Here is a 14,385-nt window from a genome sequence, read left to right as displayed (position 1 = left end):
CATATTTCAAAGTTTAAAAATTGCAACATTTTTGCCAAATTTCCACAAATAAACGCCAAAAATATCGGCCTCAATTAACCACTATCATGAAGTACAATATGTCAAGAGAAAACAATGTCAGAATTGCCGGGATCCGTTGAAGCGTTCCAGAGTTATAACCTGTCAAAGTGACACTGGTCAGAATTGCAAAAAATGCCCCGGTCATTAGGGTGTTTTAGTGGCCGGGGGTGAAGGGGTTAAATACATATAGGTATCTCAGTATGAATTGACAACGTTAACAAATTTGAATTTGTTCTTTATGGTTTTATTAAAACACTTAAACATATTGCAACTTACATGTCCTACATTCCGAAATTGAAAGTAAGTTTTCACCAATATTATTTAAATGTTCGCCAAGATCTAATTTCTGAGAAGATTTCCCACATTCTGGGCATGAAAATGATTTCTCTCGAGTGTGAGTCTTTTGATGTTCAGAAAGACTTGATTCTTGAGAAAAATATTTCCCACATTCAGAACATGAAAATAGCTTTTCCACAGTGTGAATTCTTTGATGTTCAACAAGAGTTGATTTTCGGGTAAAACATTTCCCACATTCCGGGCATGAAAATGGCTTCTCCCCTGTGTGAGTTTTTTGATGTGAAACAAGATGTACTTTTTGGCTAAAACATTTCCCACAATCAGAACATGAAAATGGTTTCTCCCCTGTATGAGTTTTTTGATGGTCAGCAAGACTTGATTTTTGAGTAAAACATTTCCCACATTCTGCGCAGGAAAATGGCTTCTCTCCTTTGTGAGTTTTTTGGTGGTCAGCAAGACTTGATTTTTGAGTAAAAGATTTTCCACATTCTAAACATGAATATGGCTTCTCTCCTGTGTGAGTTCTTTGATGTCTAATAAGATCTGATTTCTGATTAAAACATTTTCCACATTGTGAACATATAAATGGTTTCTCGCCTGAGTGAGTTTTTTCATGGTTAACAAGATTTGATTTCCATCTAAAATATTTCCCACATTCTAAACATGGAAATGGCTTCTCCCCTGTGTGAGTTCTCTGATGTGTAACAAGACTTGATTTAGCAGTATAACGTTTCCCACATTGAGAACATGAAAATGGCTTCTCCCCTGTGTGAGTTTTTTGATGATTAACAAGATTTGTTCTCCGAGTAAACCGTTTGTTACATTTTGAACAAAAAAATGGCTTTTCTCCTGATTTTCTAATTTCTGCTCTTGATAATACCCTCTCCCCTGTGTGAGCTCTTTTATGTACAACACCTCTTCTGTGATTTTTAATTTGCTTAGTAGTCTGTGATAAATCAGAAAATATGACCTGTTGGTAAGTTGGAGATATATCTGTAATAATGCCATGCTCTTTATATGTATCTTGTGTGGTACCACGATCATTTGCATTAAAGTCTGAAGTTACTAGATGTCCTTTTGAGTTCCAAGTACAGTCATCTGCCAAAAATGAAACATATTATTTCTTAATATGATTACTTTTAAATTACAATACTCACAAAAAGTTAGGGATAGTTGATTTTTGGATGAAATTTCAGGATGATACTAAAATGCACTGTAAAGTTTTCAGGTGAATTTAATGTGACCTTCTTTAAACTTTTGAATGCACATGTCCAACTGTTCAATGTTTCAGTACTTTTTGTACAACTTGCTGTTCTCTAAGAAGGAGCTTAACTTCAAAATTCACAACAGGAGTTTTATCCATGAATCGCCCAATAAATGTTGAGGTTCAATAGGAATTGGTATTTAAACCATCCTCCTCATTATACTGTTCAAATTTTGACATCAAGAGACCAAGATGATACCTAACCATTGATCAACACCATTGCGAGGCTTCAAGCATGATGTTCTCAGATAGAAGTGGCCACTGAGCTTAGACTGTCAGAGTGTCACCAGCAAGTTGCAACAAAGATACAGAGAGACTGGAAGAGTCACAGACGGTATTGAGACATTTACATGTTTGGAGAGGTGTATACACCACTGCTGTTGGCTTTTGTTTCAATAAATTATTCAAGATGAGAAAATCACCATTGCACGATTCTACTTAAATGCCCTACTTTCATGTTCAAATATAATTGTAGCCTGAACTTTTTACGTTTTCCATAAGTTTCACAAGAAAGCCAAGTATCCCTACCTTTTTGTGAGTAGTATATATTAATATTTGATAACATTTTTACATAATTCTTCACAAATAGTGAATAATTAGTCAAGTTAATATTTTTCCCAAACACTTATTAAAAAAATTAGTAAGTCAATAAAAAAGAAAACCCACATCTCTGGATACGGTAGGCTAAACCAAGGCAAACTTGTGAAATAGAAGAGAAAAGTTCAAGAAGGATGGATGGCGGCGAGTGTAAAAGCAAACTAAGAAAGGAAGGAAGGAAGGAAGGAAGGAAGGAAGAGGTCAGGTTAACAAGGCATAATATCACAAATTGTTAATACTTCAGGGTAATCATCCTTTTTATTGTTGACTGTGCAGGAAAAATCATCCGTAGACATTAAGTCTGCACTTGAAGAAAATAGACCAGTTCCAACAGATTTTTAGGCCACTAGCATACAGTATTTGAGGAGATATGCTAATGACACTTGGTTCAAACTCTGCTTCAAGCATGAGCCGAGTGTCATTCTACTGCGCTCCGATTCGCTCACATGTGAGAATCAGAGCACAGGTGAGGAGAACAAAGAGAGATTAATCTCTCTATCTTCTCCATTGTCTGTCTCAGCATATATTGGACTGCACTCGGATGACATCTTAGTGCAGTCCAATGTTTCATAGGTGCCCATAGGTACTCGTGATACGCTGCCAATCGAAGCATGCTGCAATCTTTTGAGAATAAAAATCGCAGATTTGCTCTGCCTCACTGAGTAACATTAGTCCGAGTGCAATGCGAGATTTTCTTGTATTGCACTATTATGATTTAAACGCTAATGTGAACAAACCCTTAAACACACTCTGTTTATGTGTCAACAAATGTAAACTTTCTGTCTCATAATATGAAGAACAAAAAAATTAAAGAACTGTGATTGTTGGTAAAGAGTAGAAATGAGCAAATAACTTCTCAGTTAATCAAATTTGCCTCAAGTTTCACTAAAAAAACCCGTAAAATTTGCAAGAATCAGTTTTTTTTCTCGCTTTGCTTCTGGTTAAAAAAATATGGATGGAAAGGGCACTGAAAAATAATTAAAATTCACACGGCTCTCCCCTGTCTTCTATCGTCTATTCACCAAAATGGTCTACACTGGGCATCTTCATTGCACACAGGGCCTGATTCAGGGAAGCTTTTCCATCAGTCTTCTGGTGTAAAAAGCTTTAAAAAGTTGCAATATTTTGGCACAAATCTAGGCTGCGACTAAAATTTTGCTACTTTTGGAATTCTCACGCCATTTTCACCCATTTCCGACAAAGTGCGCATAGCTGAGGAGGAAAAGGGACTGGTGTAAGATTTGTGGCGAGGCGCACACAGAGATGCATGCTACTTGTCAAACGGTCCTGATTCATTAAAGGGAACCCGTCACCAGATTTTTCATAGGTGAGTGAAGACTACCACCTTCAGCACCTGTGCTGTATTCTATAAAGGTGTATATTATCCCCTGAATCCACCTATATGCCCTTCAAAACTTTTTATAATCTCGAGCTTTGTATGTAAATCTGGTCGGTCGGATGGGTGTCCTTGGTGCGGCATCTCTCCGCCACTGACTGCCGTCCTTTTCCTCTGATTGACGTGGATGATGCCTCCTGCGTCATCCACATAGCCAGACAAAATTTTACACCTGCTCAAACACGTCGCTGGCTTGCGCATGTACACTTTGCTCTGGCCTACTTCTGGCAGAGCCTAAAACATAACTGCATATTCGCGAGCTGACTAGATCACAATGCTAGCTTCAATTGCAGCTGGTAATCCCTTAAATGCCACAGTCAGACACAACATTTAAACTGTGCAGCTTGAGTGTCGTCCGGTTGGTATAATCTCTGTGACCTATTGAAGGCCTCTGTGGCTGGCATATTACTTTTGTGAAGCCTAGCAACAGGCTAGAAATCATACGAAACACTGATTAAGAGGAAATAACTGCAATACTGTAGTATTGTTATATATGTAGAACACAAAGTAAAATGTCAAAACAAAAAGTTTTTAAACATAAATAAAAATGTAAACCATAACGATTCTAACCCCCTCTTTCCCAGTTAGAAAAACAGTGGAACCTCGGTTTAAGAGTAACTTGGTGTGTGAGTATTTCGCTATACGAGCAAAGCTTGCTGTAAATTTGTAACTCAGTTTACGAGTATGCTTTGCTGTACAAGCAAATACTCACCGCACACACTTCCGGTTCCGTACTTTCACAGCGCTCTGACCCGCTCTTGCAATCCGCACAAACACGCACAAACAAACAAACACACACATATTATGCTCACCTTACCTTCCGTTCCCTTGCCGTCTTCCTGGTTCTTGTAGTCCGCAGGTACAGTATGTGTATCGGGTAACCATCGTGACGATGGAGGAACTTCTGCTGTCAGCGCTTCTCAAAGGCAGCGCGCTGACCAATCAGAGGCAAGCGGCTCGGACCTTTGAAGTCAGCGCACTGGCCAATCAGATGCAAGCGGCTCCTTTATCGTCGCGATGGTTACCCGATACGCATACTGTACCTGCGGACTACAAGAACCAGGAGGCCGGCAAGGGAACGGAGGGTAAGGTGAGCATATTGTGTGTGTGTGTGTGTGTGTGTGGAATTGCACAATAGGGGACATTGCACAAGTTGTGGAACGAATTGTCTGAGCTTCCATTATTTCGTATGGGAAATTTTGCTTTGCTAGACGAGTAACTTGGTTTACAAGCAAACTGCCAGAACGGATTGTTCTCGTAAACCAAGGTTCCACTGTATAGAAGTGTACAAAAAAAAATAAAAAAATCAATATCCGCATCTGTAAAAGTCTGATCTACTGAAATATAAATTTGTTTAACTCAAACAGTAAAAGATTTTAAAAATTAAAATGTCAAAATTGGTCAACGCACCTACCACAAAAAATGCAATCTACTAAAATGGTAAAAAAAAAAACTGCACACGCATATCGCTATAATTGTATTGACCTGATGACTAAATGTTGTCAAGTCATTTTTACTGTACAACTTATACCATAAAAATGAACAAAAAAAACCCAACACAGAATTGTGTTTTTTTTCACAATTTCACCTCACATACAGCTGTGAAAAATAAAACAGTTATAATTCTTGGAAAAAGAGAAGTAAAAATGAAAATGAAAAAGAATCTGCTCAGCTTTTGTATCTTTGTTCAGGCTTCTGATGGGTCTTCCATTTACTAGGCCTCATGTCTTCATACAGGGCACAATTCACATTATTAACAGTTCACTGCTCCCCACGTGACCACATGTGGTGAAACGCACATTAATGACTTGGACATCAATGACGTTCCATGGTATAATCTGGAGCCTAGTGAATGGAAGACCCTGACGACCAGTACTGATGGGAAAGGTGGGGCCAAGACGATGTGAGTATAAGAGGTTTTTTAACTTCTCTCAGGTTAGAATTAGCTTAAAGCAAATTAAGCAGAATTAATGAATCCATTCACTCATCTCTATTGGTTTTCATTAAATTGTCTACCTCTATGCAGGGCCGGATCCAGGTTTTTGTGGGCCCCAGCAAAGGAGTCTTAGTGGCCCCCATGCATAAGCAGACACGCACTTACACAGATACATACACATACAGGCATACATACATACATATACATATTTAAAAAGAAATTCAGAAAAACACAAATAGACAAATATATACACAGGCATATACATTGACATACATAGTTATACACATCATAGATACATACACAGACTCATTAGAGATACTTTTCATATGGGGAATCCGGCAGCAGCCTCACTCACCTCCTCCGCTTGTTTCCGTCCAGCTCCTCCTAGCCATGTAGCTGTGCTGCGCTGATTGGTGGCCGTGACTAACAGACATGGCCGCACACAGAGCACACTGACACTGCTGTATATACATCACAGGAAAGGTTGAGGACATACACATTACTGGGGGGCATACACATTACTGAGGAGGGGTGCATACAGCAATGGGGGTGTCATACAGCTCTGAGGGGTATACAGGACTGGGGTGGAGCAGGACATACAGCTCTGAGGGCTATACAGCACTGGGGTGGAAGAGACATAAAGCTCTGGGGGGGTATACAGCACTGGGGTTGAGGGGACATACAGCTCTGGGGGCATAGAAGCATACAGCCCCCACATTCCTCCATATAACATAATGGACCCATATTGCTCCACACAATTTAATGCAGCCTCATATTACTTCATAAAATGCACCTGCATATTTCTCCATATACACCGTGTGCAGAATTATTAGGCAAGTTGTATTTTAAAGGATTTTTTTCATTATTGATCAACAACTATGTTCTCAATCAACCCAAAAGACTCAAACATCAAAGCTTAATATTTTTGAAAGTTGGAGTGGTTTTTTTTTAGATTTACCTATCTTAGGAGGATATCTGTTTGTGCAGGTAACTATTAAGGTGGCTTTACACGCTATGAAATCGCTAAAGTGATCTCGTTGGGGACACGGAATTTGTGACGCACATCCGGCCGCTTTAGCGATGTCGTTGCGTGTGACACCTATTAGCGATTTTGAATTAATGCAAAAACGTTCAAAAAAAAAAAAAACAAAAAAAAAAAAAAAAAAAAAAAAAAAATCGCTAAATTGGTGACATGCCCCCCTCTTCCCAAATATCGTTGCTGCTGCTTGGACGATGTTATTCCTCGTTCCTGCGGCAGCACACATCGCTACGTGTGACACCGCAGGAACGAGGAACCTCTCCTTACCTGCATCCCGTGAGCAATTAGGAAGGAAGAAGGTGGGCGGGATGTTCGTCCCGCTCATCTCCGCCCCTCCGCTTTGATTGGGTGGCCGCTTAGTGACGTTGCTGTGACGCTGAATGAACCGCCCCCTTAGAAAGGAGGCGGTTCGCCGGTCACAGCAACGTCGCAGAGCAGATATGTGCGCGTGACGCTGCCGTAGCGATAATGTTCGCTACGGCAGCAATCACCACATATCGGCCGTACGATGGGGGTGGGTGCTATCACGCGCGACATCGCTAGCATCGGCTAGTGATGTCGCAGCATGTAAAGCGGCCTTTTCTGTGCAGAATTATTAGGCAACTTAATAAAAACCAAATATATTCCCATCTCACTTGTTTATTTTCACCAGCTAAACCAATATAACTGCACAAAATTTAGAAATAAACATTTCTGACATGCAAAAACAAAACTCCAAAAAATTAGTGACCAATACAGCCACCTTTCTTTATGATGACACTCAACAACCTACCATCCATAGATTCTGTCAGTTGCTTGATCTGTTTACGATCAACATTGCGTCCAGCAGGCACCACAGCCTCCCAGACACTGTTCCAAGAGGTGTACTGTTTTCCCTCCCTGTAGATCTCACATTTTATTAGGGACCACAAGTTCTATATGGGGTTCAGATCAGGTGAACAAGGGGGCTAGGTCATTATCTTTTCATCTTTTAAACCTTTACTGGCCAGCCACGCTGTGGAGTAGTTGGATGCATATGATGCAGCATTGTCCTGCATGAAAATCATGTTTTTCTTGAACGATACCGACTTCTTCCTGTACCACTGCTTGAAGAAGTTGTCTTCCAGAAACTGGCAGTAGGTCTGGGAGTTGAGCTTCACTCCATCCTCAACCTGAAAAGGTCCCACAGGTTCATATTTGATGATACCAGCCCATACCAGTACCCCACCTCCACCTTGTTGGTGTCTGAGTCGAAATGGAGCTCTCTGCCCTTTCTCATCCAGCCTCTGGCCCATCAAGAGTCACTCTCATTTCATCAGTCCATAAAAACTTTGAAAAATCAGTCTTAAGATATTTCTTGGCCCAGTCTTGATGTTTTATCTTATGTTTCTTGTTCAAAGGTGGTCGTTTTCAGAATTCCTTACCTTGGCCATGTCCCTGAGTATGGCACACCTTTTGCTTTTTGGTACTCAAAAGTTGCAACTCTTAAATATGGCCAAACTGGTGGCAAATGGCATCTTGGCAGCTTCACGCTTGATTTTCCTCAAATTCATGGGCAGTTATTTTGCACCTTTTTTGCCCAACACGCTTCTTGCGACCCTGTTGGCTATTTGCCATGAAACGCTTGATTGTTCGGTGATCACGCTTCAAAAGTTGGCAATTTCAAGACTGCTGCATCCCTCTGCAAGAAATCTCACAATTTTGGACTTTTCAGAGCCCGTCAAAGCTCTCTTCTGACCTAAGTTTGCCAAAAAGGAAAGGAAGTTGCCTAAAAATTAGGCACAGCTTATATAGGGTGTTGATGTCATTACCCCATACCCCTCCTCATTACAGAGATGCATATCACCTGATTTACTTAATTGGTAGTTGGCTCTCAAGCCTATACAGCTTGGAGTAGGACAACATGTATAAAAATGATCATGTGATCAAAATACTCATTTGCCTAATAATTCTGCACATAGTGTAGTGTTGTGCAGCTTCCATTTAGAATAATGCACCAAATATTCCTTCATATAATATAATGCAACCTCATATTCCTCCATATAGGGTTATGAAGCCCCCATATTTATCCATATAGTATTATGCAGCACCCCATGTAGCAGCATTATGTAGCCCCCATGTAGCAGCATTATGCAGCCCCTATGTAGCAGCATTTTGCAGCCCCGTGTAGTAGCATTATGTAGCCCCATGTAGCAGCATTATGCAGCCCCCATATCATTTAATGTAGCCCCATAGTCGTCTGGGCACCGTGATTAAAACATACTCACTTCTCCTCGTTCCCTGCTGCTCTGGTCTCCTCAGAGTGTCCACACTTCTGCCGCTCTGACATGCACAGTAATGACGTCATCGCGCTCTGCTGTACTGAGCTGTCAGAGGCAGAGCGCAGACAGACGCTTCAGGAGTATGATGACAGAGGCAGCGTGCCGCTCCCTCTATCATCATTGCTTTCAATTGTCCAGCATCTGTGATGCCGATATAATTGCAAGTGCGATACTCAGCAGTGGGGGGGCCACGTGAGTGGGGAGCGATGCAGCGATGGTACCAGACCTCTCTGTCTCACGGGCTCCAAAGCGGCCACGTGGCCTGTCATCGTGGTACGCCATCCTGCCATCTGCGAGAGGGCCCCCTAGGTGGTCCAGGGCCCCGGGACTTGCCCAGGTACGCCGGGTGCTGACGCCGGCCCTACCTCTATGGTCCAATGACCTAGTTGTACAGTGAGATGTTGGGAGAAGAACGTTCCCTCACCCACTAAGGTTTTTTTGACCATTTGTTGGCTACTGGTCTTTTCTATTTCTAACATGTCTGGGAGCACTGAAACCCCACAATTAATATCCTTTCATTCTAGTAGGTAGTTAACTCCAGACTTCCAGTTTATAACAAGAGATACTAGAGAGAAAGGCTGCTAATTTTGGGTAATTTTAGCAAAACTAAGAGCCCTTCTAAAATCCCACCCTCATAATGGCACCAATAAGAATTTGTGCCATACAGAGAAATAAAGACTTACTATAAATATCACTCCAAATTCCATGGTTATCGTTACCAATCCCATGGTCAGCCAGTGAATTAAGGTCCATTGTGAAGAATCTCCACACTCAGCCCCTGCTATATGGTTTTGCTCAATGCTTAAAATGTATATGCACCATTCATAAACCAAGTTGGCTATGAAGATGGTGTTTAAAACACTCTTTTGCTCAGCAGATTACTGTCTACTGATGGTCACCGTGGATCTGTTACGAAACCATTACCAGGAACCATTCCCAGTATGAGGTGTTAACGCATAAAGACACTCACAAAAGAATTGAAGAGTTATGCAAAAGAGTGATAGAAAGTTATCAAGATCAACTTATTATAGGACAGGTAATGCAGCATGTGAAGTTACAAAGACTGGATTGTACTCTACTGTTAACTTATATGTCTTCACCCCATAAAAATGTCACTACAGTATGTTCTGCCTTCACAGTGAATACTGATTTTCAGAAGCAGGTATTTGCTTCTTCCCATACAGACTCTGTGTACTTGCAGCGCTACATATGTGCCAGTGATTGGGTAGGAGACCCTATTTATGTGTTGCTAAATACATATTCAGTTCCTATATTTGAAGATATGGCAACCAGAAATAAGCGCTGTGGAGTCGGAGTCGTTGAGTCGGAGTCAGTGTCCATTTTGGTGGAGTAGGAGTCGGTATAAAATGGATCAACGCCGACTCCTAAAATATATAATAAATTGGGTGCAGCGGTTCAATGCAGAATGTGATGAATATTGTTTCATAAGAATTTGAGAAAGTTATGAAATGTCCTCTAAATGTCTGTTCTATCCCTCAAGAATCTAGTCTTTTAGTTGAGATGAATCTGTGCTGCACTTCAGCTACATGATATGAGTAGTGATATTGCCATTTTACTACAGTAAATTTATCACAAACTTGAGTCATGTACAGTTGAAATCAGGAGTTTACATACACTATCTAAAAAGACACATCTTCATGTTTTTCTCACTATCTGTCATGAAATCAGAATAAACCTTTCCAGTTTTAGGTCAATTAGTAATAACTAAAATTATAAATACCAGACTAATGAGAGAGAGAATGTTTTAAGGTATTTGTATTACTGTCTGCAAAGTAAAAAGTTTACAAACACTAAGAGTACTATGCCCATATGATGATGTCAAGTCCTTGGAAGCTTCTGATAGGTTTATTGGTAACATCTAAGTTAATTAGAGACACACCTGTGGAAGTATTTTAATGCACACCTGAAACACACTGCTTCTTTGTGTAACATCATGGGAAAGTCAAAAGAAATCAGCCAATATCTCAGGAAGAGGATTGTGGACTTGCACATGTCTAGATCATCTTTGGGTGCAATTTCCAGATACCTAACGGTGCCTCGTTCATCTGTACAAACAATTATACGCAAGTACAAGCAAGATGGGAATGTCCAGCCATCATACCGCTCTGGAAGGAGACGGGTTCTGCGTAACAGAGATGAACGTGCTTTGGTCAGACATGTGCATATCAACCCAAGAACAAATGCCAAAGACCTTGTGAAGATGCTGGCTGAAGCTGGTAAGATTGTGTCATTATCCACAATGAAATGAGTACTGTATCAACATGGACGGAAAGGCCACTCTGCCAGGAATAAGTAATTACTCCAAAAGAAACATAAAAAAGTCAGATTAATGTTTTCAAATGCACACAGGAACAAAGAGCTTAATTTTTGGAGACCTGTCCTGTGGTCTGGCGAAACTAAAATTGAACTGTTTGGCCATAATGACCATCGTTACCTTTGGAGAAAAGGGAGAAGCTTTGAAGCCTAAGAACACCATCCCAACTGTGAAACACTAAGGAGGCAGCATCATGCTTTGGGGTTGTTTTGCTGCAGGAGAGACTGATGTATTTCACAAAATAGATGATCTCATAAAGGAAAAAAGATTATGTGGAAATACTGAAGCAACATCTCAAGACATCAACCAGGAACTTAAAGCTTGGGCAGAAATGGGTCTCCTAAATAGACAGTGACCTGAAGCATACTGCCAAACTAGTCAAAAATGGCTTAAGGATAACAAAGTCAATGTTTTGGAGCGGCCATCACAAACCCCTAATTGCTGATATATGTAAAGCACTATTGAATTAATAGCGCTAGTTCAATAGGTCGACAGCTGCTAATATCAGGAGATTATATCTTAATCTACAGTTGCCGCCTGACAACCCTGGCCGGAGGGTGATCGCTTCGCTAGATGCCCAGAAAGCGTTCGATAGTGTTGAGTGGGGGTATCTGTGGAAAGTGTTGCAGCATATGGGTTTTGGCCCACGGTTTGTAAAGTGGGTGCAGCTGTTGTATAATAGGCCTACTGCTAAAGTTAGAGTTAATGGTATGACCTCCTCAGCGTTTGAGTTGCACCGGGGAACGAGACAGGGCTGCCCACTATCGCCGCTCCTATTTGCTATTGCAATAGAGCCTCTGGCGGCGGCCATTAGGAAATCAAAGGAGATCCATGGATTTAAGTATGGGCATTTAGAGGAGAAAATAGCTCTTTATGCTGACGATTTATTACTTTTCTTGGGGGATCCATCAGCCTCATTGGATCATGCCATGCAGATAATAGAGAAATTTGAAGAAGTTTCGGGACTGACCATTAATTGGTCTAAATCGAGCGTCTTTAAAGTGGATGGGGAAGTAACCTGGACAAATGAGGATACTGGGGCTAACAAATTGAAGAATGTGGACGAATTTAAATATCTAGGTATCCAGATATCTCTGCCAGTAGAAAAATACATACAGGTGAACTTATGGCCGCTTCTTAAAAAATTGAGAGCCAAGGTGGATGCCTGGAACAAGCTACATTTGTCAGTTGTTGGAAGGGTTAATTTGCTAAAGATGGTAGTAATGCCTAAACTCCTATACATACTGCGCAATGCCCCTGTTTGTATTTCAAGGAAAAGATTTAAAGGGATAAACTCGCTGTTTAGGGACCTGGTGTGGGGTAAAAAGCAGCCTAGGGTGCGATTAGAGACTTTACAAAGGCCGAAGGATGAGGGGGGTCTAGCAATCCCAAATCCGGAATTGTATTATATAGCGGCGCAATGTCAACACCTCAGGGGTTGGTCTGATCGAGAGAAAGATGGGGGCATTAAAGAAGTACTGGAATACTTGGTGGGTAGAAGTCCATTGGTAATGGGACTAGAGGATGGTGCGGTGGGGCTCCTGGGTAGAACATCTCCTACAATGGCACTTATAAATAAGACCTGGGATAGGCTGAAAAGGGCGAGAGGGGTGACCCGGTTAACCAAGTTTACACCTATCTGGGATAACAGTAATCTCCCGGAGATTCAGAAAATGGGGAATATTGAGGAATGGAGACGCAAGGGTGTAGTGTACATGCATCAGATATTGGACGGAGGAATTGTGAAATCGTTCCCACAGTTACAGAGTGAGTTTCAGTTACCGGCGTCTGGCTGGCTCCACTACAGTCAATTAAAACATGCGATTGCAGCCCAAGCGGCTAAACAAAGTGTGGCCATACAGACTGACCTGGTACTGGAGTATGTGTGTAAGGGCGGAGGAAGCACTAAAGGGATAATTTCTGGCATGTATAAAGATATACTACATACCTTTCTTTTAGACTACCCAATTAAAACTAAATCTAAATGGGAGGAGGAAGTTGGGCCGATAACGGAGGAGGCGTGGGAGAGTATCTTAGAGTATGTCCCTAAACTTTCCATGAGCGAACCGGCCAGACTATCTTGTTACATCTCGTGGCTCTCCTGAGGCAAGGACTGAGGCAGTCTCCCATTCCTTGCCTGCCACGGGCGCTCCTGCTCAGCAGCGCCGAAGGTCTGCCAGACTGCGCAGTGTGCAGGAGATGCCTTCTCAGAGAGGCAGCAGAGGGGTGACACCTAGTGGTTCTCCTGTTGCAAGGAGTGAAGCGGTCTCCCATTCCTGGCCTGCCGCAGACTCTCCTGCTCAGCGGCCCCGAAGGTCTGCGAGGCTACGCAATGTGCAGAGGTTTACTGCTCAGGGAAGCAGTGAGATTCCCGTTATCTCTGCACATTGTGAGACCGAGGATCCCGCCTCTATTTCCCAGAGGCAGGAGGGTGAGCATGTGCAATGCGTGGTGGGTCCTGATTCGCTCACTGACGTCACACGGCTTGATGACAAGGCTGGTGACGTGGTGAATCCTGACTGGCCAGGCTGGGACGTCGTGGACCCTGATTGGGTCAAGTCCGTCATCTCCGCCTCGCACCCGCCCTCGGGTGGAGCTGCACCTCCTTAAAAGCTCCCCCTGCCATCATGGCGGCGCGCGACCGTCCTTCTATGTTTGGATGTCTGGCAGCGTGCGGCCACGCCACTGCTCAGGCATTACTGTCTCTTGTGGGCTTGGCCCTTGCTGCTCCGGCAGTACCTCGTTTGCAGGCCGTGTTCCTGCCTTGCTGCTCCGGCAGTATCCCCTTCAACAGGCCGTGTTCCTGTCCCAGGTGAGCTCCTCGAGTCTCCACCGGACTCACCTGGTTATTGAAAGCACACGTGCGTGGGCACCTCTGTGCTACCCTCGTGCCATATTCTCGTGACTTCCACTGGCACACGTGCGTGGGCACCTCTGTGCTTCCCCGTGCAACAGGTACACCGAGCCGTGAGATCCGTGCCATACAACCCTCACGGGTTAGGGCAGATCGGTGTACATAGATCGTCTGTGACATTCCAGACGATCGCTAGCAGCAACCCGCTCACTCTTCACCCACCATAGCGGCGGTCCCTTACACCGCACAGTGGACCTTGACCGGCGGAAGCTGTCCATTTCCCATCTTGGCACGCTTCCCCGGGTCC

At 42.7% G+C, this 14,385-nt stretch overlaps 1 protein-coding gene across 1 annotated transcript in view; it reads right to left on the bottom strand.

Annotated features, from left to right (window-relative positions):
* Positions 1–297: 297 nt before the first annotated feature.
* Positions 298–14,385, bottom strand: part of LOC142312158 (uncharacterized) — a 193,832-nt gene continuing 179,744 nt past the window's right edge. Inside the window, exon 8 of the mRNA XM_075351060.1 lies at positions 298–1,155. Coding sequence (XP_075207175.1) covers positions 317–1,155 — 839 coding nt within the window. The 3' untranslated portion in view covers positions 298–316. The remainder of the gene's footprint in view (positions 1,156–14,385) is intronic.

The sequence above is a fragment of the Anomaloglossus baeobatrachus genome, chromosome 5 (assembly GCF_048569485.1).
Source record: "Anomaloglossus baeobatrachus isolate aAnoBae1 chromosome 5, aAnoBae1.hap1, whole genome shotgun sequence".
Taxonomy (NCBI): domain Eukaryota; kingdom Metazoa; phylum Chordata; class Amphibia; order Anura; family Aromobatidae; genus Anomaloglossus; species Anomaloglossus baeobatrachus.
The sequence above is the reverse complement of the archived record's forward strand: the minus strand, read 5'-3'. Positions and strand labels throughout refer to the sequence as shown.